The 27,207-nt window shown below is 43.2% G+C and overlaps 2 protein-coding genes across 2 annotated transcripts in view; one reads left to right on the top strand and one right to left on the bottom strand.

The window, feature by feature from the left end:
• LOC147028567 (uncharacterized) overlaps nt 1-23,538 on the top strand; it is a 42,686-nt gene extending 19,148 nt beyond the window's left edge. Inside the window, exon 5 of the mRNA XM_085879090.1 lies at nt 23,151-23,538. Coding sequence (XP_085735216.1) covers nt 23,151-23,168 — 18 coding nt within the window. The 3' untranslated portion in view covers nt 23,169-23,538. The remainder of the gene's footprint in view (nt 1-23,150) is intronic.
• Nucleotides 1-25,115, bottom strand: part of LOC147028566 (55 kDa erythrocyte membrane protein-like) — an 88,436-nt gene extending 63,321 nt beyond the window's left edge. The window contains exons 1-4 of the mRNA XM_085879089.1: nt 24,873-25,115; nt 22,157-22,237; nt 17,576-17,811; nt 1,186-1,301 (exon numbers count right to left, since the gene is read on the bottom strand). Of these exons, the coding sequence (XP_085735215.1) occupies nt 1,186-1,301; nt 17,576-17,811; nt 22,157-22,237; nt 24,873-25,025 (586 nt within the window). The 5' untranslated portion in view covers nt 25,026-25,115. The remainder of the gene's footprint in view (nt 1-1,185; nt 1,302-17,575; nt 17,812-22,156; nt 22,238-24,872) is intronic.
• Nucleotides 25,116-27,207: the final 2,092 nt, after the last annotated feature.

Here is a 27,207-nt window from a genome sequence, read left to right as displayed (position 1 = left end):
TTGGATACCATAAGAAGAGAGTTTGGTTTACAGTGCGGCATGCCAGACCCTATCGAAAGCTCACAATATGTCTAGTGAGATGGCTCTGAGCTCATATTTGGCATTTAGGAACTCCATCAAATGTTGGGAAAACAGAAGCAGCATGTTCAGGGTAGAATGACCTAGTCCAAATCCAAATTGATGGTCGGAAATCGAGCCATTGGAGAAGAGGAAGGATTTGATGTTGGAAGTGATGATGGAGTCCATGACCTTGCTGATGATTGGGAGAAGGCTGATTGGTCTTTAGTTGCAGGGATCTGTTTTTGTACCTTTTTTTTGCAGAGCGGTAATGTTTTCTGATTTCCAAGGAGATGGCAGTGGACTGAGTAAATATGTGGGTGGATAGGACAGGGAGAGTGTGAGCAAGAGCAGCAGAGCAGGTTTTTAGAACATGAGGGATGATGCTGTTGGATCGGTTATAGAATCTGAGTTGAAGTAAGCTCTCCACCTTGTCAGGAGAAAAGGACACAGAGTCCAGGAACAGATGGGTGTGATTGGATAAGGTGGGGAAAGAAAGCGATGGGTTTGGGAGACAAGATGTAGAAGCAAACATAGAGTTTAGGCATTCATTCTTTTCGTGTGCAGTGTCAGCTGTGCAGGCATTTGAGGTCAGGGAAGAGATAGAGGGGGAACATACACCAGAAACACTTAATTCGATGCCACCACGATTTTGAGGAAGGCGGACAGGTTTGAGAGTTCAGACTTAAGATGTTGTTGTATCCAGATCCAGATCTTCGCCAAAATCGACTCAATTCTTCCTTGTCACACACCCAACCTGTCCACCAAATTTTGTCTGAATCCGTCCATAACTTTTTGAGATATCCTGCTCACAAACAGACAGGGGTGAAAACATAATCTGCATCCACCTTCGGTGGTGGAGGTAAACTTTGCCTTGCTCTTTATTAAACCACTTTGTCCTGATGAGTACTCTTTATAAAGCACTTTGTACTCCCTACATACAAGTGGATAAAGTTCACTGCAGGACCATGTACTAAATGTGACCTGCAAACCTTTTGTCATCAGTTTGCTACAGCATTAAAACACACGAGTCAATCTTTATTGCACTGTACAAAACCTTTCAAATGAAGCCTATTACGAGTTGAAATGCATTTGCCGAAAACAATTGAACAAAACCCTATAACTCACCCGCATTGTGTTTGGCTAAGTAGGTTTCCTGTTTCCTACGCCGGGTGAATGAGAGAGGGAAACATCGGGGAGAAGATGGGGGTTCAGGAGGAGGGCGAGGGTTCTGCAGGGCACACCTGTGGAAGGGGAATAGATGAAAGACAGAGATGAAAGAAGTCACATATGGGTGATTGGTCCAGAAGCTCGATGCTAGAAACACCTTGACATGAACTCTTGTGGGACAACTTGAAATGCAGAATATATTTGTGTATTATCCCATGGCCGGCATGGTGATGTTTTTCACTTGTCATTTTCATAGCACGTGCAACGTACAAAAACAAATTGGGTCGAATTGGTCAATGAGTAAAATATTTTTTAACAACTGTGATATGCTACAAGAAATGTGTGGTGTGCTTTAACTTGTAATTCTTAACCAACTCAGTCACCTTGTGTATAAAATTTAAGCCATGGCTACGGGGTATCATATTGATTGTGGATCCTTGAGTTACCTCGCTCTTTCGATTTGACTCAAATTCAACCAAGCACCCAAAAACATTTAATACCATCATTGATTGTGTTATTGATATGTAAGCAGTCATTGCACTTTTTTTTTTAATGACTTTTTAATATAAATTAGAGCTCATTGCAAAACTACTCAGATATTTGTGGTTAGCTTAAGAGCGAGTCATTTGGCCAGGGATGGGGCAAACGTTATAAAGGTTAGGTTGGCCTGTTTGTGTTCACAAATGAGTCCCTGGTTCATGATGTAAGAAAGCTCGGTTCAAATCCCATATACTGTTACGAATCTGGAAACCGTTCGCCTTCACACATACAGTTGACCCAAAGTTTAGTTATTTCGTTAAGTATATATGGATAGTTAGAATCTCTCCCCTGTGTCTAATGGGAATTTCATGTGTGCACTACGAGTTTCTTTCTAGTTAGTCTTCTGCATTAAATCCCCCTCCACTCCTTCAGCGCCATTACACACGTGTTCGAGGCCACGTACATAGGCGGGGGTGAGATCACCTCAGGGCCGACTCCGCCCAGCCAGATGGAATGTTCCCCTCGTCCAATCGGGGGTGAGATCACCTCAGGGCCGACTCCGCCCAGCCAGATGGAATGTTCCCCTCGTCCAATCGGGAGTGAGATCACCTCAGTGCCGACCCCGCCCAGCCAGATGGAATGTTCGCCTCGTCCAATGAGGGGAGGACACCGATCGCCCGACGCCCCCCGACCAATCCGGAGGCGAGTTATCTCAGAGCGGATCCCTCCACCCGCCAAGGGGGAGGGATAAGAAGGGTGGCGAGCTGTCTCAGCGGCGGTCTTTTTTGGGGTTCCTTGGTGGTCGTGTTGTTGCTCGTGGTGGTGGTGGTGGTGGTGGTGGTCGTCATGGCAGAGGTGTTTCGTGGTGCTCGTGTCGTCGATAGTCGTTCGTGGGATCCTGACTGCGCTTGTTGGATTCTGGGTCGTGGGTTCAAGTCCCACCGTGGTGGGTTGTTGGAGCACTCGAGCTGGGGATCCCCGTTCCCGTCCACGGACTCCGAGCTCCACAAGTGCGACTCGGTAAAACCGCACGAGGCGGCCAGGTACCCGGCCAGACTTTGACCCTCAGCTCACCTTCCATCCCGAGCTGAAGGGCCGAATAAAGACCCACAAGATCCATTTCTTTTTGGGTGTGTGTGTCTGTCTGTGGCCAGTTTGATAAGTACAAATAGTTTAAGTGATTGCCATTGAACATTTGCCTACATCTATATTCGTGATTAAGTCTACCCTGTGTTTCCCTCCCTATTACCTTGTAAATAAATAACTGTTAAATGTTCCAGTTCGTTGTCTGTGCTTTCTTTCATTGACCCAGTATGGTTAGGGCTTGAGAATTAGAGAGGCCGATTGCTCCGTAAATTGTCATTTGGGCCGGCGCGGCTTTGGTAATTCCCGCTCGGTTACGCCGGATCCAAGTCGGTAGCAGCGACCCGGTTTGGACAAAGCCGGCCGAGGGTGTGGTTTCCCCGGTAGCTAGACCACGCGGCTACTTCGGTAAATTGGAATCGGACAAAAAGATGCTAACCGCGCGGTCGAAATATTGGCGTCCACGGTCCATTAAGCGAACCGTCGACCTTGGAGTTATCCGGAGTGACGACCTTCAATTCAGGTGTTCGGAGGGGAGACGGCCCAAATGCTCCGTCTAGTGGTCGTCCTCGTCACCGAACTCCGGCACCACCACAATACCACATGTTTGTCCATTGTCTGCTAATGTCCTTGCAAGTCACATTAAATATTGTCTTTGTCCACCATGTGATTGCTGTACAAGCTCCACTATGATCCTGAAATTAATTAAAAACTCAGGTCATCAAGCACAGACAACATCTTTGACAAACCCCAACAGAAAAAAATCCAAGGGGGGTTATGTCTGGTGATCGTGTGGGCAAGGCTGTTGGTCCGTCTCGGCCAATCCAGCGACCTTGAAATTTTTCATTCAGGATGGCTCCAATGACAAAGGACCAATGAGGAGTATCACCGTCCTGTTGAAAAATTATATGGGGTTGCAGGTCTTCAATCTGTGGAAGGTGAATCCTTCCAACATGTTCATGTAAAATGGTTGAGGTCACTGTATCCTCTGCAAAGAAAAATGGACCCACCAAGCGGTCATGGAGAAGGCCACACCATACATTGACCGTTGGATTGTCGCATATGTGTTCAATGACTACGTAGGGGTTTTCAGAGCCCCAGATCCTCACATTGTGCTGGTTGACCTTCCCCAATACATGTAAGCAAGCTTTGTCTGTGAAGATGTCCTTTTTGAGGTAATCTTCCTCATCCTCATTGCGACTGAGCATTTCCAAGGCAAACACCTTGCATTTGGGTCCGTCATTTAGTTTGAGTTCCTGCAGAATCTGCACCTTATAAGCATAAAGCTTTAGTCTTTTTATGCAAAATCCTGTGTACAGTGGTGGTTGGTAGTCCCAGTTCTCTGGATGCGCATCAAATGGATTTTTAAGAAGACTGAAAGTTATCAGAAACAGAAAAGTACCGGTCGGCCCAAGCACAAGTGCAGCAAATGTTGAACGAGTGCGTGGTTCATTTCAACAATCCATGCACACATCTCCTTAAACCCCTTGTACCACTCTCCGATACTAGTCCGCGATGGTAGATTCCTTCCATAACCCTGTACAGAAATTACACTGAACTTGCATGTCAGATCTCGTCTCGATGAACCATTCGCCGCACTGAGCTTTCTCCTGTGGAGTCGCCATTTTCTTTTACATTAAACCACCAGACCTGCAAATAAAGAAAACTTGTTGAGTTTCTGTATCATATAAAACAAAGAGTGTCATCGTATCATTTGTGGTACTAAATATATTAACAACCAAAGTTGTCCAGGTCTTTTTGGAACACCCTGTGTAATTTTAGCAACCGTTTTGCCACTTTAGCAACAAGCTTTGCTTTCATTGACTCGAGCAGAATCGATATGTGCGAATGGAAAATAAGGATACACAGTAGCCCAAGCAAAAGATATTATCGTGTCCAGGCAAATTTACACTAACACTGGATGGATGGACTGAACTGCCTTTAAACTCCCTCAGGCTGTGTTCGATTAATGGTGGGTTTCCGCACGTGAGAACCGAGGAGAGACATGAGAACAATAGCTCCTTTTCAAACCAACAGGTTTATTAACTGAGCAAATAACAAAATAACCAGGGAATGGTGATCACAATGGTGGAGACGACGGCGCGATGAGGTGGGGAAGAAAGGGGGAGCACGGAATAGATGATGGATTTTATTTCTCATTGTAAATACTTATTCAAGCACAGACAGGGTTGGGGGACAAGAAAACCCAGATGAGGCCTTAGCTCTAGTGATGGTCGATCTGGCAATGAGGAGGCAGGCAGGAATGACAAAGCACAGGGGGAGGGCGACAAAGGATCACGAGCAGGAACAGGACAAAGGCACGTAGGCAGGAAGGTACCACAAACAGAGGCAGGACCACAGCAAAAACGGCAAACTTCTCCTTGAGGTCACACACCAACTGCTCTCAAGCTCTGCGTAATCTCCATTCTCCTCAGAGATGACTCTAACTCTCCTCCGTTCACGCCTAATCCTGCTCTCCTCTTGTGATTCACGACTCCCACTCTCCCAGCTCTTATGAAAGGTCCCGAAAAACTCTGTCTGTCGGGAGGTGATCCAGAAGCCCTTCCCCTTGCTCAAGAGGCGATCCAAGCTCCGCCCTTCTCTCTTTGCTTCGGCCTCAGGTGCCTTCGTTCCGTGGGACATGACTCGGGGGTGCACGTACAATTGTCGTGATCTTAATCCCTCACTAATTATTACCAAGCACCATCCCATATATGGTGCACCTTCAAACAAGACAATTCTTAAGCTATGTTTGCCTACTTAATCACATAGAGATGGGCGAACAACTCTAGATTTCTATCTATTCTGAGGTAATATCTACTACTCCCCCCAACAAAAGTCAATATGTCAACTGCAACAACCAGAATTAATGACTGAAGATGATAAAAACAAGTCAGACTTTCTACAAAACATCTCACAGTTGTTTCAAATGCTTTCAGATAGCAGATGGGTCCGTAATCTCTCTGTCTTTTACCACATCTTTTCTGGTCTTGCATCAGATCAGCTGTTTCTGTGATTTGTCACCCCCTTACCCCTTCCCCAAGGTTTCTGCAGGGTGTATGCTGTCCACCAGCGACTCCCTTCTGGTGAAACTTCCAAATTCCAGAATTACTGCTTACCTCCACTCATTTGTTTCACATTTTCACACCTGTGGAACCAACTTCCACATTCAATCTCATTTTTCCCTCCAGGTATTCAAAACAGCTGTTCTACCCCATCCAAAATCATGATTTTTTCTACTCCCGTTAACCCTCCCCAAGCTGACCTCTTTCCAGGTTTCCAGTTTCTCCTTCCTGAGAGTTTACTTCTATCCATCTTCATCCATCCCATATCCTACCCCACATCTCTTATTTGTCCCAAGTCTCCATCTATTTTGTCCCTCAGCCATACTGTTAATGTTCCCCCCTCCCTTTCTACTATTTATTTTGTTATGTTACGTCCTGATCCGTTGTAAGTTCTAAGTCATCGACGAGCCTCGTCTTTGCATACAAAAAAAAAAGTAGTAGTACTTGCAATCTGATTATTGCTACTGAAAAGCAATGTCCAAGCAATTGGACTGAGGAAAAGGCCTCACACATCATCCCAGATAAATTGTACAACTTTCTTGCCAGATTGCTGTTTGGTGCAAATGAACTTCCAGAAGCTAATTCTGAAACTCTCAAAGCAACACAAATTGCAAAGTGGTATCAGTTGTACAAATTCTTATCTATTCAACAGGTGGGGACAGAACAAGCTCACCAAAACATGCTGCTCTATCACTGACACGCCCTCGGAAGCAAGTTCCTTATTTCACTGCTCAACAGATTTAGTGATTGAGTGTCAAATAATCATGCAGGGAGAGTGGAGACAACCATAGCAGAAAGAGTCCAGAAACAAGGGGAAGTACTGTAGTCCTTCCCCTTGTTCCAGGGTAATGAAAAGTTCCCAGAAAAGTCTGGTGTACAGTTACCAGCTCGCATCAATCAAAATGGATATTTTTTTTCAATGAAAATGGGCAATTCCACGAGAAACGGTCTGCAGAGGTCAAATTTAAAATTTGACTGAAAAGGTTCATGTTATGTACCAAATGAAAGCTGAAAACATGTACTTTCAGATAATATCAAGATGGCTGAGTTGGGTTGCTCTGTTGGCTTACATCACTCGTTGCAATTAATTAAGTCATTCTACTGATAAGCACAGTAAAATTGGCCCTCGATAATGCAAAGAACTATTAATTCATTAGTCTCTCAATTCATTGGTACGAAGTCAACAAATGCTATCCATCAGAAACCTGTATGAAGATTATTTCAAAACCAATTGAAAATAATGAGTTGTCCTTCTATGCTTAATTAACACTCAAATTAGGAGTCAGATGTCACTCCATAACGAAAATTTGGCATTTGTTTACTTTTCTCTTTAACTGGTGGATGAAAAACCAAATAAATCCAGGGTCATTAAGAACTTGTACTGTTGCGGAAATGGGCCCTTAGTGGGTAATTAAATATAGGATTAGCCCAGATCCCCCCTTAAATGCATGTTTAGCCAGGTTGTTTGGTAATCGGACGTTACATGTGTGTCGGGAGGTGTAGCAGGCTGTCCATTGTTCATACAGTGGTGGTGTACCGAGAGGCGCCTTCTTCTTCCTTCCCCCCCTCCTAACTAGCCCCCACCCAGCGCCCTGACAGTCAGTCAACAAGACGTGTCAGCAACACATTGGCGGAGAGCTGTTGCAAACTCGAACGATGGACCGATCACGGGTCCCCGGAGGCGGACCGGAGAGGCCGGCTCCGAAAAGCAAAGGAAGGGACGACTGTGTGAGTCTGCGATCTGCTTCATGAGGAGTGGTTTGGTCGGCTGTTCCTCCTCGGTTATGGATCCAGCCTGAGGTCATCCACAGGTTCATCCTGAGTTCAGTCACGGAGCCTCTGACTGTCCTGACTCCCTGCACGGCTCGACACGTCTTTCATCCCATCAATCCGCCTGCGGAGCCCAACACCCGGATTGGCCTAGTCTGGTGTACAGGCCAGGCCTGGATTCGCATACTGGACCTTGTGAGAAACCAGCTGGAACGCATCATATATATTTCTCTCCTGTGCCGTCGACCTTACGGGGGCTGGATGCGCCGAGGCTGGTGCGTGAGCGGTGTGACAAAAGGACGTCACCGCCATCTTGCCACGCGGCGTGCTCGAGCTGGGCGCTCGAATCCGACACCATCGGCTTGTCACGAGCCGCATTCCTGCCTTTGACACTTATCCTCTCGTCCATGAGGCACCACCAAGTACTCCGTGTCTTGTCTGCATGTGGCCAGGCCTAAGGTTTATTTCGCTAGGGCTCCCTTCGAAACCCGTATCCGTAGCTCCCTCGTTAAGAGCGGGTTATAGATGAATGATAACGTTCGTGAATGCTTTGCTTGTGTCGTGTTTCCTCGATGTGTCCCCAATAAATCTGGCTGTTTCATCCGAAAGTTGCCACCTCAAATTTATTCGTGCCGCGCTGAGGAACAATTCGCTCGATTTGTATATAAAACCAAAACGGGCTACAGACTGGCAGACTTCGCTCGGTCACTGACAAACCCAGTCTGTAGCCGGAGTCTATATCCCCAACTGGTACGGCCCAGGTGTACTTTGGTCTCGTGATCTGAGGAACGTGACCCGAGACCTGTGCCGAACTAGTCGGCGTTATAACCCCTGAGACGGCGGTGCTGTTAAGTGCCGTCAAATCTATAACAATACCACCCAATCATTGTGCAGTATAATGTTTTTGTTTTTTTTAATGTACAAAAAATAAATTAAAAAGAAAACTTGTCACTCCGTAACGTTCCAGAGTGACTCATTCTGTCAAACAATTGTTAACTCACCCTGAAAAAAGGTGGTGGCAGAGTAGCTGTCCCAGAATTTATTGCGTGCCAGATTTTACTTCCGTATGACAAGTTTCAAGTTTACGCGTGGTCATCTTGAGTGGTTTTGAAATCGGTTTACATCCAGCAATCGGTGAGTACAAACGACACCTCTGTTGTCACCTGCGGATACGCGTCGTAAGAGGAAAACTAGACAAATCACTGTGCCACCGCGGACCGCCAACTTTGCAGTGGACAAGCCGAGTGAAGCCGCTTACAACCTCTACTGTCAGTTTTTGTGGCCTAAAACATTTCATGATCTTTTAGATGATTCATAGAAGGGTACGGTGCAATTCATATGGATAATTTGTCGATGCATTTATATTACAGAAAGGATACCATTGACTGCTGCCGAGCGACAAAAGCGTTTTTGAGAAAGGCACAAAGAAAAATGCAGGGAGCTGGATGCGAAACGCAAGAGAGAGGCGTGTGCTGCTAATGTTGCCAAGGCAAGGGAAAGTGAACGTGCGTGTCAGCGGAGATGTCGGGCGAAGGGCAAAAACACTGAGTCCTGTTCCAACTTCTCGGTCTCCTGCCTACAAGAACAGGTCCAGCATAGGCAAGGCTGTTAAACGAGCTCGAGAGGCTCTCCCAAAATCACCGAGGAAACGCAAAGCTGTTATCAGACGGCTTGTTGTCGGAAACGAACCAACCCGACATGAAGTTGACACGGAAAGCAAGTATGCTCCTGAGCACAAAGTTCCTGCCGATGTTAGTGATGCTGTTAAGAAATTTTATGAGCAGTCCGATATTTCATGGGTGTCACCAGGGAAGAAGGGCCTTGTGATCATTAAGACTGGGAAACGGAAGGACAAGTTTCAAAAGAGTTTCCTAATGATGACAATACGAGAGGCATACGGTTTTTTTTGTGAGAAATATACAAACATCAAGATCGACTACTCCAAATTCGCGGCACTTCGTCCAGCCAATGTATGCCTCAATTCAAAGTTTCTGCACAATGTCTGCCTCTGCAGATATCATGAAAACATGCGCCTCTTATTGGAGGCCTTGTCATCTCATGAACCTGGACTTTCGACCAACTTTCGTGAATTCCTTGGAAGCATTGTATCTGATCAGGATTCGGACAACTGCATGACAGGAAAATGTCAGGAATGCCATACCAAGTATGCCACAGTGTATTCTGTCGACGACAAAACAGCTAACCTGCCGCTGAAATGGTTTCAGTGGCAGACAATTGAGCAGCGGGCCACAAAAGTAGCTAAAGATGGAACTGTGCAGGATGCCCTGCATGAGATATGCAAACAACTTCCATACTTCAGATTGCACTCATTCATCAAGAGGAAGCAGAGCTACTTCTTTGAAGATAGAAGGAAGGCAGTTGATGGTGATCGCATTGTCGTCCAGGTCGATTTTGCGGAGAACTATGCTGCGATAGAACAGAATGAAATCCAGAGTGCTCATTGGAGCCACGTCCAAGACACTCTATTCACAGTGTGCGCCTGGATTGATGTTAATGTTACCGAGTCTTTCGTTATTGTTAGCGATGACCTCCAGCATGGCAAATATGCTGTTCATACCTTCCTGTCCAATATCATCACCACACTGATATCACGCTACCCCAGGATTAGGGCGATTGACTTTTTTTCAGATGGGGCAGCCAGTCAATTTAAACAGAAATTCTTCCTTTTCCAATCTAACATTCCTTCAAGAATTGTTCAAGATTCAATAATCCTGGAATTTCTTTGCCACATCTCACGGTAAGGGCGCTGTTGATGTGATAGGAGGTGAGGTAAAGAGGAGAGTTTGGTTGGCAAATCTGGCTGGGGATCCTGTATCTGATGCAGAATCCTTCTTGCGCGTAGCAGCGGCACAGTGCAAAATGATCGAAGTTTTATTCATGGCAGCAGGAGACATTCAGAAGGGCCAGTCGCAATTGGACGAGCGCTGGCAGTTAGTGACATCGCTTCCAAAAACACACCGTGTGAAACCTATGAGGAAATATGTTGTGAGCGCTTCTATGTACTCAACAGTGGAACAATTTGAATTGGTGAGTCTTCACCCCGAGTGCCATGTATCATCCTTGGAATGTCAAAACACTGCTAGTCCAGCACCTGCTGAGCGCCCCAGGTTAGACAGTCAACCCCAAGTGCACCCTGGTGGCTTTGTGACTGTGCGGTATGTCACAAAAAAAATCTAAGAAGTTGTTTGTTGGCCAGGTGTCTCAGATCGTAGATGATGGTTGTTTGGAAGTATCATTTTTGCAAAAAGCGGGCCTATCTGACTTGGCATATACATTCCCAGAGGTGGAAGATAAATCCTGGATTGATTCCAACCAAGTCGTCAGATTCCTTCTTCAGCCGTCCCTTGACCATCGCAATCATTATGTCTTTGCTGAATGTCCTTTGGGAAAAGGAACCTTTTGCAGGACAGTCATGTGAAGTTTTGTGATGTGGCCAACTGATTAATTTCAAACTTTGTTTTGTTTCTGGTCATCCACTCGTAAATTGTTCTCAATTTCTTTAGTCTATTTCTTGACTTTTGTGTATGTTTATTGTATATTTTCTCAGTTCAGATTTTCTAATTTTTATTATTTTCTAATGTGTTAGATGTTGAAACGTTCAAGTACAATGCCAGCACAAGTCAGCCTGGTTCAGATTGAAAGTCTGGCGTAATATAGAAATGATTTGTTTCTTTGGGAGAAATCTCAAAATTGACTGGTCACTCCATAACGGGACTATTGTAATTATTTCAGAGTAATTCGGTCATGTCTGGAATTTTGAAACCCCTGTACTGAAGGTACAACTATTAGTGTATCTTCCTTGTATTTCATTACAATTTTATAACTATTGTGAGAGCAGAGTTTTCAATAAATGTTGTTATTGTTTAATAAATGACAAAAGACAGTGTCACTCCGTAACACAGTTTTTGAATATTAATTACTTGACAATGGTCCAACTTACAGGACCAAAATTAATATCTCTACAAAGTGCAACTCTTCCTTTGCCATTTGATATATAGAGAGTAGGTACTAGTGGCTTTATCGCTGTGCTAGAGCAATCAAAGTTCACAAAAATGACTCAGTGTCACTCCATAACGTTGTGGAATTGCCCAAATGCTATACTAAGATAATGATATTCTGGAAGAAATGTCTGCTCAGCCACCGCTCACTGTATAAATGGTAATGTGATACGGTGTCAAGTCCGGAGAGAACAGGAAAAGAACACAGGAACAACTCGTCAAGAGAAATAGCCTGTCTTGACAACAACAACAACACCAACAACAAAAAAAAAACAATACAAAAAAGAGCACTCAACATGGGCAAAGCTTATCGAGGTTTTGGAATATCATGCAAAAAAGGCAACATGACTTCCAATACCAGATTGTAAAGAGCACAACATGTGCAGACACAGTGAACCACGCCGATGAATATGGCCATACGGCATCCAGTGATTGATTGCATCACCCAGAGAAACCCCCTCAGTATATGAGTACAATCACAGCTGATGGCAGACAAGGTGAAGCAGAAGGGTGTCATGATTGTCATGGACCAAGTCATCTATGCCAAAACACACAATATAGTGTAAGCTCAGAATCAAGATAGGTTCATCATAATTGTGATGCACGAGGTTGTATGTCACACAGCAAATGAGGAATGTTGTGCCTGGAGATTTTGCTTTAAAGCATTGCATATATGGAATGGTTTGGAGCAAGTCCTGGTTGACATGGCCATTAAGAGGACTCTTAAATTAGATAAAAAATACAAAAGTCTAAGGTATAATAGGCTTTTGTATGAACAAGAGTGCCATGAAACGGTGGATGGAATGCAGAGTAAAACTGTAATATCTAATTTGCTAAAAGTTTTCGAGAAAGTTATCAGTCCCATAGAGTTGACAACCCCAGATTTGACGGCATGTTCCTTCGATGGAATGGCAGTCAGGTGATGAATAATATTCCAACCATATTTCATGAGGTAAACAAAAGGTCATTGGTTCCAAACAGGGCAGCCAGAATTTACTTTGCAGCAGATAAATACTAGGAAGTGCCATTAGTAATGCAGAATGTATGAAGAGAATGTGGAATACAAATCATCATTGGGTGGGGAGGAGGGGGGTGGAGGGTAGTGAGGGGGTAAAGAGAGGTGGATGAGATGACAACGGTGAAAAACATTTTGAGTTCTCAAATTAACAAGACAGCCTTGAATAGAGTACTTATTTTAAGTCTACTTCAAACAATGCAAAAGCCTCTACAACACCATCATGTATTTCTCATGATGTACTATATCATTAAATTTCAACAGCAGGTGGTATTTAGCTTGCAGACAATCTGAGCAACTCACAAGAGAGGGCAGATAGAAAGATTTCATGACATGCAAGTCTCACATCAAAAGAAGGCTACAAAACATACCCTTATGTTAAGCTGCCCCTGCCATTATTTTGCATAATTTATGAAAGTATTGCTACGTTCATGGGAGTCGGGAGTAGAGGGGAAGGGGAATTAGATATGGAATTGAGGCTTAAGCACTGTTACATTCCTGGTGAGGAAATAGCTTTCTTTTGTTGTATCAAGGTGAATCTCAACCTCCCCTCCCAAACATATGAGGTATCAATCCCACCCCCACTTCAAGCCTTCAAACCCCAACTCCACCCACCACCACTATCCTCGACTCCATCCCCACCAAAAGACCTCAAACCTCCTAACTCTGTCCCATCTTTGCCCCCCCCCCCAACCTAACTCTGTCCTCCCTCCCCACCTCCTTCCGCTCCTCCCGCTCATAAAAGTAAACGTGACTCCCACATCAAAACCAGAATATTTAACGCTTTCCCAACCCCAATCATACTATCACCAACTTCACAGAAAAAGCAATTGAAACAGTTCCTACATATCACAGCTTATCACTGTCTTCTGTCTAACTCGTAGTCCCATTAGATATGTGGAAGACTTATGTGACCATGAGCAGGTTAATTGTGCCAATAAACGACCCAAAACTAATGGTCTTCTTCCTGATGCATATATACACATGGTTAAAAGTAATTAATGACCTCAGACTAAGACCTTTTATAACGGCATGGGTTTAAGCTCTACTTTGAAAGAATGCGTTATTTCGGGAGTGTATAGACAACAGACCGCTGCCTCGATCGTTGAGGCCATTCTTCACAAGGTCCGTGATGACTATTAGCTCAATCCTTTTAACTGTCACTTTGGTCCTTTTAAAATGAAGGGAAAACTTATTGGGAGGGCATGGCAAATGTGAATATGACAGCTCTGAAGATGTCTTTGACTTCGTATTGTTGTGGGGCCGGGTCTCGGTGGCGAGCACTACCGCTAGGGGGAGCAGTAGAGTCGGATCCACCGAACACCCGGAATTTAGGTCATACCTTTCAGATAAATCCAAAAGGTCACGGGTCCCTTATCGGACCGAAGATCGTCAAAAGGTCGACCACGTGGAGTAGGGTGAATTGCCAATTTCAATTTACCTAATTACCCACGTCGTCAAACTACCGGGGAAATTCACCCTCGGCAGGATCTGCGCAATCTGGGCCGTTACCGAGCCGGATCCGAGTCATACCCCGAGCGGAGAGTACCAGAACCCTGCTGGCCAATTGCACGATTGCAGTAACAATGAGGCCTCCTAATTCCCATTCGCAGCGTGGCAAACCAATGATAGAAAGGACAAGGACAAGCTGGGACATTCAACAACAGGGGATTTCTTTATAATGGGGGGAAGGGAAGCACACAAAGAGCAGTTATCCGAATAAGAAATGTAATGTACAATGAGCAAAAGAAAGCACTTGATCAATCCTACTTGAAGACGGGCCCACACACAGACACACACCCCCCAAAAGAAATGATGGCCGCGGCCTTTATTGATACCCCCAGCTTGAAGCTGGGAGGAGCAATCCTCCGCGGGACAGACTCACAGGCAGGCGATCCTCCGCGCGACAGGCTCAAGGGAAAAAGACAGGACCTCCTCTCGCACACCCGCCTTCTCTTCACTCTCTGTGCCACTCGCCTCCCGATTGGCCGGCTCCACTCAGGCGATCCGCTCGCCGTTCATGATTTATCCGGGGGTGGGGGCGTGGCGAGCATCCCCGCGGGCCGTCCCCCTGAGAGGCACTCCTTCTACTTCGGGCGACCTACCTCCGCATTGGCTGGAACGCGGCGTACGTCGCTCGCGCTTTGCCCATTCGCTGAAGGCAACACGTCTTGCTCGACCCTGGAGCGGAGCCAATGCGTCCGTTGCCAATGGAACTCCGCCCACAAGCGCTTGACACGTATGCGCGTCAGAAAGGCCGATGGTGGAAGGACGCCAGGGAGGATGCCGTTATTGTTGGTGTTGTTGGGGAATAAAAATCCTATCTATAAAATAACTTCGTAGCGCACATACACTTAATTCCCATTCGACATAGGGGAAAGGGAGCTATCTATCCATATTTACTTAATGAAATAACTGAGCTATGGGGACCTGAATGTTGAGTGCTCATGGCTGCCAGATTCGTAACAGTATAACAGTAAGCACCGACATGGCGACTGCATGATTTTTACCAGGAGGGGAGGGGGTATTGCATTTGGGTCCGTTTGTTTGTTTGTTACTTGCTAAATCGAAATTTTTCAAGTACATTGCTCACTTGGCTGTGCCTGGATGAGTTTAAGGATAGATGAGTAGCAGCTGAAATGTGAATCTTATCAAAGTTCCTCCTGGTGACTTCATCTTTCTTTTTTGCTTGTTTGGGGTCCTGATTACTCCAATACAGGACAGCACCTATCTTGTCTTCCATTTGATTTGAATTCAATTTATTTTGATCCCTTTCTAAATTCAATTGAATAATAATGAAAAACGTCGTGGTCAGGGTCAGGTGTCCAATCAAAGTGGGATGTCTTGGTACCTCGTCATCACTGCTAGCAGTTATATAGTGGCAATTCTAATTACGTCTCTTATTTATTACTAAAACACCAGTATACAAATGCCATACAAAATACACCACAAAATTACACAAACACCACACAAAACAAGTCCTGGCAAGGGTCCACAAAATCTTATTGCTGTTTTTCTTGTTTAAAATTGAAAATGTGGGTGGAGTCGTGCAAACTGTCCAACCAATGGGTAGAATGGAATGTTACACACACACACACACACACACACACACACACACACACACACACGTATTATTATTACTAGTGCAGGCCCATAGGTGCGTGGCCGTACGTGCAAAAAAAAAAACTGGATTGGGGCATTGTTTCAATTATATCAGACCAACCGTATCATAAATGGCCATAACTTGGGAAACATTTGGGAAGCAGCTGAAACGGATGAAGAAGAACGATATCAAACTTTGAAAAGGCACATACTCAGGTCCCAGCATCAATTGTGGCATATCAAAAAAAGAGGAAGCATTGTGACATCATTCGTGATGTCATAGCACCGTGTCCTGTCATTGGTTGACAGATAAATGGCCGTAACTTGGGAACCGCTCGTCCGATTAACATCAAACCTTGAAGAGGCACATCCGCGGGTCCCCGGTAATATTCCTGGCAAGTTTCAATCAGATCGGACTGGTGGTTGTCGAGAAACGGCGGTCGCAGACACACATACAGACAAACAAATATAATAGACACACACACACACAGAGATTGCTGGAATTATAGATAGATATCAATTATTTGGTAGTTTTCATTGTTTTTTGTTCCTTTTTTGTTTGCAGTTTGAGTCAACCGCATAAAGCCATGTGATCCACCTGAAATCCATGAGCTGTACTCCATGTTACCCTACAGCTGTCAATTTAAATTTGATATATGAGTTAGCCAGATTTGTTCAAAAAAAAAAGATAATGCAGCTTCTTTCCATTACCCATCAAGATATCGAAAAACTGCAGTTATCAATATTTTCAGATGTTATTTTGGTACTTTGTACATAATGTACAAATGACAGATGAAAATAATAACCTGAGTAGGATAAGATTTAGATGTGTAAATGACATTGTTCCATGGGGTATACGATTAGTTAACTTGGCTCCTGGACTAGATGCACCATCAAATACTTCCAAATGTGACAGGGACACCCCGTTTAACATTCCATCCAACAGATGACACGTAAATTTATGCAAGCGCACACCTGCAGAGTAACAATTTATGGTGGCATCGGAAATCAAACCCAGACTACACCGCTCAAAGATGAGTGCACTACCTCTATCATATGCAGTACAATCTTGTGAAATTAACAACCAACAATGAAAAATATGGCTTTTTTATGCTTTCCAGAATTTCACTTAAAAATCAATTTTTTTAAATGCATTAAAAAAAAATACTTCAACTCAAAGCTCAATTGAAATTTGAAACATGAAAAATTATTATATATGATCATTATGAAATTGTTCCTGTTCCATCCTTATGAGGAAAAATGCTATATTTTGATTAATTTTCCAGTAATCACTGTGTCGGCAGCTATGTCTAGCCAGTGTGGATCTGTGACAAATTTTGAAACATGTTTACATCAAAACATTAACACACATTTTTGTTTTTTTTAAAGTGGGAAAACAGAGTCAATTATTCTATGACTGAGGAAGGTGATGATAGCTTGCTTAAGATAAAAGTAAAGGTGGGCAGACATTATCCAACTTTTCCCCATATTTTACAAAACGTGCTTTTGTGTCACGTGAGAGAGTCGGTCAGTGTACACCATCTTACAGGTTATGTACATGTGTTGTGTCATGGGGGAAATTAAATATATTCCATTTCACCATGGTGCATTTCAGCATCGTTGGCCAATGTGTAAATACCATAAACACCATTGACCCGCGAGTAAAGGTATAAGGGGTCGAGCTCAGCTGTGTTTGAGTTCAGAGGAGAAGTCTTTGTAAAGTCTATTAATGTATGCAAGTTGTCTTTGAATGATGGCTAGTGTATGCCCATCTTAACATTACAGTAAGGCAAAGAGATAGTAAATGTATGAACCTCTCAATGAGCTCTGGAGAAGGGATAAGACCCTTTTCTCCAAATTCATTTTCTCCCAACCACCAGTCATAGTCACGACGTGCTGCTACTTTAACCACATTGCCTGCACAAAGCCGCAACCCACGCCCAGGTGGAGAAGGCAATCCATGTGGCTCACAACACTCCCATTCCTCTTCATTTTCCTTCTTTCCACCCTCTTTGCTACCACTGTAGTCAAACAGGGCACGAACATACGTCTATGGAAAAAGAGAAGCATGTGTAACTATTGGAACAAGTAAACTGGGCAAGGTGAGATAAAGGTGAAAGTTGTACGAGAAATAAAATGGAAAAAAAAGCAGTATTAGGAATGGAAATGAATGAAAATTAACTGGAATTTTAAGAATGAAATTAAATCCTACTAAATTTGAGAAGTGTTTGTTTGTTTGTGTGTTTGTTTGCATGTTTGTCTTCTATGCAGCATTCCTGAACCACAAGATGGAATGAGTTTAAAAACTGGTGGTTGTACTCGGGGTGGGGGGAGGGGTGAAGGTTGAAATAGGATATACTTTGTTGATTGTCCATTGCTTCATGTCCCTGTAAAAACCTTCACCCATGATCTTTCTTGGGCAAACTACTTATCGAAGTTGGCCTCCAAAGCCAGTCTCTGACTGCACATCCTCAGTCATGTGAAGTCTTTCCTTGGTACATATGAACTTTTATCTACACTGTAGATTCTACAGAAAAGGCCTTCATCCACAGCTTTATGGAGTACCCTCTGGGCTGTTGCCTCTGCCTCACACCTTGCTCAGCTTGATGCTGTGGAAACCAAGGCCTTCAAGATCATTGGAATCTCCTGCCAAGAAGCTCACTTTCTGGGGCTCTCATGTTAACATTGCAGACAGGACCATGGTCTCTATGTCTTCTACCGCCTCATTTCTTGGCTTGCACCCTCTTCCCTTTCTGTGCTCTCTTGCCCCCTTGCCCCCTTCCCCCTCCAAGTTTTTTCTGCAGGGTGCATACAGTCTGCCAGTAACCTTCTGGTGGAATTACCCAAATCCACTCACTGCTCACCTCCATTCATTTGTTCCCCCCCCCCCACCTGTGGAACCAACGTCCTCAGTCTCTTCAATGTCATTCTTCCCTTTAAGGCTTCAATAAAGCTGTTTACCACTAGCTCAGGTCATCTGCCATCCATATCCATGATCTTTCCTATTGCCATTAGCTCTCCCCAATCACCTCTTCTGAGTCTCCCCCCCCCCCTGCTCACCCTGCCCCTTACTCTTCTCTTCAATTATATCTTCAACTCTTCTGTAAGCCTTGTATCACTGGACAAAAAATGGAAGATGGGGGAGGAAAATGAGGGTAGAGGAGATGAGAAAAAAATTGGAAAGAGCTTGGGAGAAGATGAGTAAGGGAAGGGGAATGAATGAATCATATGTGGAGGGAGGAATTTTTCAAGTTTCACAAAAGCAAAAAACAGATTCACAAAGTATTTAAAGAACAGGTACATTTAAGAGCATCTCACAATAACTGGAGAACATTTAACAATGACTGACATTCTTGTGAATGATTTGGGAAAGGTAATCTTCAAAATGTAGATAACAGGGAGCAACTATTTGGCCATCTGACTTGACTATCCACCAACATGGCTGTTTGATATCTAAGCAGTTTTGGCATTTCATTTACAGAACATAAAGGACAGATTAATATCCCATTAACTATTTTACTTTAACAATCCATTTGTGATGTCATAAAGATGTTAACCCATGCGATCATCATTCGTCATCGTGTACCATGCTCTGTACAGAGCATCGGTTCTGCCAAAGCAGTTTCTTGGCTAGGGTGACAACGCTGGATGGGTTACTACTCTGACGCAAGAAGTTAGGGCAGGAATCTGGAATTAGAAATTTGGTCAGATGCCGGCGATAACTCAAATATTCTTCGTGATGACTCAAATACTCATTAAAGATTTTCACGATCTTTAATGTCCACCAACTAATGCTGGCAGATAGGAAGTCCAGTTTAATGTCCCTCTGAGGGATGGCGCACACATTGATGAAACACATGATGGGTCATTCTAACTCGAACCCTAATGAAACGGAAGACCAAGAAAGAACCCGAAGAAGTAAAGAGCAAAGATAGAGTCATCAGGAGGAACCTGGATAGGATTTGGGTTTCAGCCGCTACTCCCCAACCCTCAAAACCATCCAGGTGCAGCCAAGTGAGCCTCACAGAAAATTTTCTGCAAGAATTCACTTCTCCTAAGAGAGATGGATAACAAAAGAGAAGAACAGAGTGAAAGAGATGAAAGAGAATAAGCAAGAATTAGAATGAATAAAGAGAATTGTGGAAAAAAATTAATATAAAGAAAGAAAGAAATGTGAAAGGAACGAAGATGTCAGGAAGAACCTGGACTCCTCAGGCTCAAACGTAGATAACACTGGACAACAAAGATTTTGGTACTGGGGTAGAAACATATGTTCTCAACTAAATCAATTATGCCGATTATGAATCTGAAGTCAGAATTTTCTTAGTACGTCAGGATTTTGAGTTATACACATGTCCTGGTGGGTAATTTTGAGTGATCATTAATTTTTCTTTTGTATTTTTTATTTCAATTGTAGCAATACAACTGTTTGAGAATATTATTTCTCATAAAAAGAGCTTCAGAATGCACTATAAATTATTAAACATGGATGAAAACTGACCAGGCTATGAATTTTTAAATAAAATTTTCCATGTGGCATTACATTTTTTTAACTAACCCTAATCCTTATGAAAAACTTTGTAAAGGCATTGGATCACGACAGTAATGGCTTCCAATATCTCAGAGAGAAGTTTGGCACAGATAAAAACTGATGCTAAACTCAAAGCAGGCATTTTCGTTGGGCCCCAGATTTGAGAACTGATGTGTGCTCTGGAGTTCAAAAATAAACTGAACCCACTTGAGTTTGTAGCATGGGAAGCATTTGTGTTGGTTGTGCAGAACTTTCTTGGGAACCATAGAGCTGAACAGGATGTGGATTGTTGGACAACATGCTAAAGGCCTATCAGCGAATGGACTGCACGATGTCTCTTAAAATGCTATTCTTGCATTCTCATCTTGATGTCTTCCCACCTAATCTGGGTGAGGTAAGCGATGAGCATGGTGAAAGGTTCCACCAAGACATTTCGGTCATGGAAACTAGGTTCATGGAATCAAGGCCGGTTCAACCCAAACATGATGGGTGATGACTGCTGGTTCCTACAACGGGAGACCATTTCCAAACACAAGCACAAGGGCAAGTGTCTCACACACTTCTGAACACGTCTGAACAGTGCCTACACTGGCTATATTGAAAGGAAGAGTGCAAACTTGAAGTGTTGTTTCTGAATCACCCAAAATGCAGCAGATTTCCTTATCAAGTTTACACCCTTCCAAAGATTACCATGTTCTCATGTTTTCTTAACTTCTTTTTCTGCAACTTGTTTATGTTCTTGGTATGTATACTACACATTGTACACGGAGATCAAACATTGTTATCTAAATATGATGTGAAAGTAATTACTAAGCACTGATATTGGATGTACAAAGTGGCGATCTGCAAGAATAACGTATCTAATATAGCATGCTGGGTATTTCAAGAATTACAAAGAAATTATGTGCAGGAGGAGGCCATTCGGCCCATCATGCCTGCACCACACCAATACCAGATTAAATAAATCCGTCAATACCCCCTCCCTTCGTGTACAGCCTTTTGGCTGCTACACTTGTACTCATTTCGCCAACCTCGGAAGAATGACAGGCTGAGTCAACCCCCTGGTGTTAATTCAGCGGCCAACAGGGCTTAAACTCAGGACTCTAGGATCCCAAGCCACCACCCCAACCGCTGAGCCAACACCGTATTAAATATACATGTTTTGATTAATTTGGTATCATTAATACATATACATATTTTGAAAACCTGACGTACTGGCTAAATTCTGACTCCAGATTTGAAATCGGCGGCACAGATTTAGCCAAGAACCAGGGCCGGATTTAGGCATGGGCAAGCTGGGCAGTTGCCCAGGGGCCTCCACAACCAGAGAGCCTCCACATATTTCATGAAAAAAAAAAATTGAAAGGAAAAATGTATTTGTGAGTGCCTGAATGGTAGTTGGTAGTTAGTGGAACAGATATAAGATATTCATCTATAACAGATATAAGATATTCATCTCATCTCATTCTCTATTTTATATAGAAGTTCAGATTCTTTGTTCTTGAAAAATATGCTTTATGGATGACTGTAAATATGTCTTGTCACCTTTTTAGTATTCTAAGGTAGGGTGGGCCTCCACTACTGAAGACTGCCCAGGGGCCACCACATGTCTAAATCCGGCCCTGCCAAGAACACCTGCATTTCCCTAAGTAGCAGACAATTTTTTTTGTTGTTGTTGCCCAGTATAATCGACGTGAAAAAAAAAAAACTGGGAAGGGGAGGGGTGTTACTGTTACCAGAGATAAAAACATGATTGCATGGGGTTAACAATACTGTCTGTTCATACAATTTGAGGAATGCAACTGTTTGTTTTGACACAAGCACACACACACACACACACACACACACACACTGCAGTACTGACCTCAACGGCAAAAGTCACTTCTCGCCCCTCTTCCTTTGGACCCTGTCCGGGTTTTTTGTATGCCCCTGCTGTTCCCTCAGACTAAAAAACAAAACAAAAATGCAAGAATAAACACCAGAAACCACAAATGTCAGCAAGAGGCAAAATCCTCATTGCCATATTTCTGTATAATCGATTTACAAAAGTGGCTCTGTACTGGGAATCAATTTTTTTTTAAATAATAGAAGCATACCAACCAAACGAAAAATGTGAGTGGGTAGGGAGGGAGAAAGAATGAGTGAGTGGATAGAGAGGGAGAAAGAATGAGTGAGGAGGGAGGGAGGGGGAAAGAGCGAGGGAGGTAGGGAAGGAGCGAGGAGAGAAGTGAGAGGAAGGGAAGGCAGACGTATTGTGGAGTGTCAACAATGATTCTGCACAGAATAACAGTGAAGATGGAAGCAAAATAATGTCTGAAATCCACCAAGACGTATGCAAAATTTGGTGGGCATCGGGCGAAAACAAAGTCGAGTCCACCCTACCACCGCCCCTCCCAAAAGGTGGTTGGGGAGGGGGGATTTTTTGTTTTATTTGTGCTCACGACCTGACCCTGGTTACTACCTACCATCAAGTATATATAATTTGGTGGAGATCGGGCCAGCCCTGTTTTTTGTCTCTGATTTTTCAGAGCTACATACATACATACATACATACATACATACATACAAACATACATACGCATGCCATATTTAATACAGGAGGATACCCCTCTGAGTTAAAGGTCAAGTTCAAAATGCTAATGCACTTCCCTCTCGTTTCGAGACGGTATAAGGAGCATAAAATACCAAGCTCAAATGAACACAAATGTTTTCCCAATAGTTTTACATGCAAAAGGCCAAAATTAAAATGTTTAGCAATTTGTTAAACATTGAATGACCTCAACAGGCATTTAAAGGTCCCAGTCCTAATAAAAAAAGGTTTACAGAATTTGCTTGTTTGTTTGTCCTCCTGGCGTTAGGCGCACGGGGTTTACTGAGGAAGTTTCTTTGGCTCGAGCTTCCAATACCGCACTTCGATGCAAGATACTCCATCGAAAGTCCAGTAATTGCCCTGCCTTGGATTGAACTGCCTTCAGGATTCCTGCACAGCTCCAACTCTGCATTTGCCTGACCAACTCTTGTCAAACCCTATGTTTGTCTCCTGTGGTGCGCATGAAGGCTTTTATAAGCTGGTAGGATAAAATCTGCCATTCATTTGCTTTGGTCCGTTTGAGGGCGCTTATTCAGTAGCGGGTAAGGGGTTTTGTTGTTAATTCATTTTTAGTTGTTATTTTGATTGCTTCATTTTTATTGCTTCGTGTAATACTTCCCCTGTGCCATTTTGTTTTATTAAATATGCTTGGTTTCGTGGTGGATTCTGCTTGTTACCTCTGCCACGGAGGTTATATTTTCACCCTGTCTGTCTGTCTGTCTGTGAGCAGGACATCTCAAAAAGTTGTGGATGGATTAGGACGAAATTTGGTGGACAGGTTCGATGTGTGACAAGGACATCTGGATTCGGATACGAGAATTTAAGTGGTTCTTCACCATTGAGAGATAGGGACAAAAATTATAAATAGCACATCTCAAAAAGTTATGGACGGATTCAGACGATCAATCCTATTGGAAATTACGATATCTTCTTTTTTAACTTCCAATATTTCTTCAAACATCCCGAAACTGTACTTTATCACTATTTTGTTCACCATATTTATAGTTCAAAATAGCTTTCATTCGGAATAAATATTATGCATTGTCAACATTTCACAATTGTTTGTAACTATTGTGAAATGTTGATATCATGATTGCGCACTGAAGAAATCATTTCGGAGGGGGTTTTTTTTGTATACATTGTTAAGGCTCATAGAAGAGCTAAGGTATCATTTGGTGTCATTGTAAGAGGGAGGGCTATTCTGGATGGGGGTATTTTGTTGGAGTCATGTATTTTTTTAAGTGGGTGGAGTCATGTGAAGCATCAATGAGCAGTCGTCCCTGGGTGGGAGGGAGTGTCAAAAAAGTCACAAAATATTTTATTTGTGTCCGACCCTTTAATATGAGAATTAGAAAAACAGAATACTGGTTCTAAATTCCAATAGCTATTATATACACACACTCTTGCATGCAGCCTTGAGGCTGCTGGTTGCATCATTGGTTCGAGACACAGCTGTGCCACTGATACAGTGCCCCTATTACCAGTACACTGGTGCTCATTTTGCTGACCTCAGAAGGATGACAGGCTGAGCCAACCCACCTTGTGTTAATTCAGTGGTAGACAGGGCTCAAACCCAGGACCCTAGGATCCCAAGGCAACCACCCTAACCACTAAGCCAACACCAGGCATTGCATTGTATGTATGTATTTCACTTATATGGTACCTGAGTCTACACTCCACAGCATGCATGTATACGAGTCCTTTAAGTAGCAGGAAGAAAAGTGCATACCACCAATAAACTTTGCAAAATAATACGTTATATCATTGAACAAGCGATTAAACGTATGGGATAAGGATGTTGAAGTAGCAGATAAGGGTGATCGATAGGCATGAATGTAGTTAAAGATAACAAACTTCACACTTTTACTATTTAAGAGAAATGTGATAATATAAGCTTACAAGTACAATCACATGGCCGGTATTTCACTCAATGTACAAAGTTAAGAGGAATTGGCATGCAGAGGTGAAAGAATATCGACAGACAATCTACCTTGCTGTTACTTCGCTGTCTGCATCCTTCGAGGACGAACTCTAAATACATGTCACTCGCTGCTCTCTCCCCATCCCCTTTTCTCTCCTCTTGCCCATCTCTTGCGAGATCTTCCCGCTCCCCATTATCTCTCTGCTTCTCACCCAACACCATTTTTCCGCATAAATGGCGTTAGCGGTTCAAGGTTCGAACTCGTGAACAACCATTCACGTAAACACCTCCCCCCACTGCGGCATGGCAATGGTACAGTCTATAAAACTGTAAAAATCACCACATGGGTTCTACCACTTGCACCACATTGTGAGGGGGTGTTCAGAGACGAGAACTAAATAGGTAAAACTATTATTGTTCCATGTTAAGAAAATAATGCTACACTTTTTCTTTAGCCTTTGATTATTATCAGAAAGAGTGATCAGCTGGGGAACTCGACAACAGTAACTTTATTTTGCCTCCTTATATATTAAACAGTTACAAAGGTGTAAAGCGGGCACTGAGAGCAACAGCATGTTTGCAGCATCAACACCACCAAGTAGCTGCGAGCGTGTTTTGATTGTACAGATTGGAGTGTATTCCTGGATTCATCCGAGTCAGTGTCTCCATGAGATGCATGGTGACAGCTCGGAGTACATGATGTTTTGTGTTGATACTGTCATCCCCATATAAAGTTGTTAAAATGTTGCCAAATAAGAAAGCTGTGGATTTCCAAGTAAAGGACGCGTTCTTCAGATGGAGATAGATTGCAAGTGAAAGCTATTCAGAAAGAAATTGATATGCAGGTTACAAAGTCCAAAGCAAATTATAAACAAAAGCAAGAACGTAATTTTAAAGAAAACAATTGTGTGCGACCTCTGCTTGGCAGAAAATACGAATGATGATTGGATACAAGAATAACCAAGAAAGCATCCGAAAATACAAAGCCTGTCCGACTCCACTTTGTTTTCAGACTTCTTATTCTTCTTCTGCTAAACATGATGCAAACAGCTAAAAAAAATCAACGATTTTAGGCGACCTTGGCCTAGCTTTTGATTAGTGACCCAATTCAGTGACCCAATATGCAATTTTTTTATAATTTCATGTCAACTGGATGAAAATTGATGATTTCATGCAACCTTGACCTTTTGATCAAAAAAAAAGAAAGAAAACAATTGGCTTCTCGCTTTTGAATGGTGGACCAATTAAGTGACCTTATGTGCAAATTTTTAAAATCTCACGTCAATTGGATGAAAATTGACTTTTATGTGACCTTGACATTTTCTAAAAAAGCAATCTGCTTCTTGCTTTTGATTGGTGACCCAATATGCAAATTATTTAAATTTCAGGTCAATTGTATGAAAATTGACTTTTATGTAATCTTCACATTTGACCTTTTGTTCGAAAAAACACAAACAATTGGCTTCTCGCTTTTAAATGATGAACCAATTAAGTGACCGAATGTGCAAATTTTTAAAATCTCACGTCAATCAGATGGAAATTGACAATTTTATGCAACCTTTTTTTTGTATACCTTGTCGAAGCTCTTATGAGCTAACACACAATGCACAGCGAGGGGGGGGGGGGCATGAGACAAGAGGGGCGGGAGTAGGAAGGAGAAAATAGTGACATTGGGAGATCTGTGGAAGGGAGAGGGATGGGGTAGGGAACCTGGGGTATACAAGATGGACATTACTGGGACTTTCAGGAAGGAAAGCAGGGAATTTGAAGGAGGTGGGTTTGGGGTGGATTAACGGGGATAGAAAAGATCGAGGATTTGGATGGGGGACGTAAGACGTGGTGGTGAACAGCTGTTTTGAAGGCCTGGAGGGAAGAATGACATTGAACAGAGTGAGGGAGTTTATTCCAAAGGCAGGAAAAAAGAGGAATGAAAGAGTGAAGGTGGGCAGTGATTCGTGATTTTGGTCGTTTTACCAGAAGGGGGTTGTTGGCGGACCTTCAGCACCCTGCGGAAATATGGTGGGGACATATCGCAGACAGAGTGGGGGGGGGGGGTGAGACCGGAGAGGAGACGGTGGAAGACAGAAAGACCACCGACTTGCCTGCGATGAGAGAATGAGAGACCCAAAGACTCAGCCTCATCGCGGGAGATACCAATGATCCGAAATGCCTTGGATTTCACAGCGTGGAGCCAAGAAAGGTGAGAGGCAGGAGCACCAGCCCAGAGGGGAGAGAGCAGTACTTCATCAGGCTGCGAACTTTGACCTTTTGATCGAAAAAAAAACCCAAAAACAATCTGCTTCTAGCTTTTGATTGGTGACCCAATTCAGTGACCCAATATGCTATTTTTTTTAATTTTAGGTCAATCAGATGAAAATTGGCAATTTTATGTAACCTTGACCTT

Source organism: Eptatretus burgeri, chromosome 4 (assembly GCF_056783735.1).
Source record: "Eptatretus burgeri isolate ZD-2024b chromosome 4, Ebu_testis_v1, whole genome shotgun sequence".
NCBI lineage: Eukaryota > Metazoa > Chordata > Myxini > Myxiniformes > Myxinidae > Eptatretus > Eptatretus burgeri.
The sequence above is the reverse complement of the archived record's forward strand: the minus strand, read 5'-3'. Positions and strand labels throughout refer to the sequence as shown.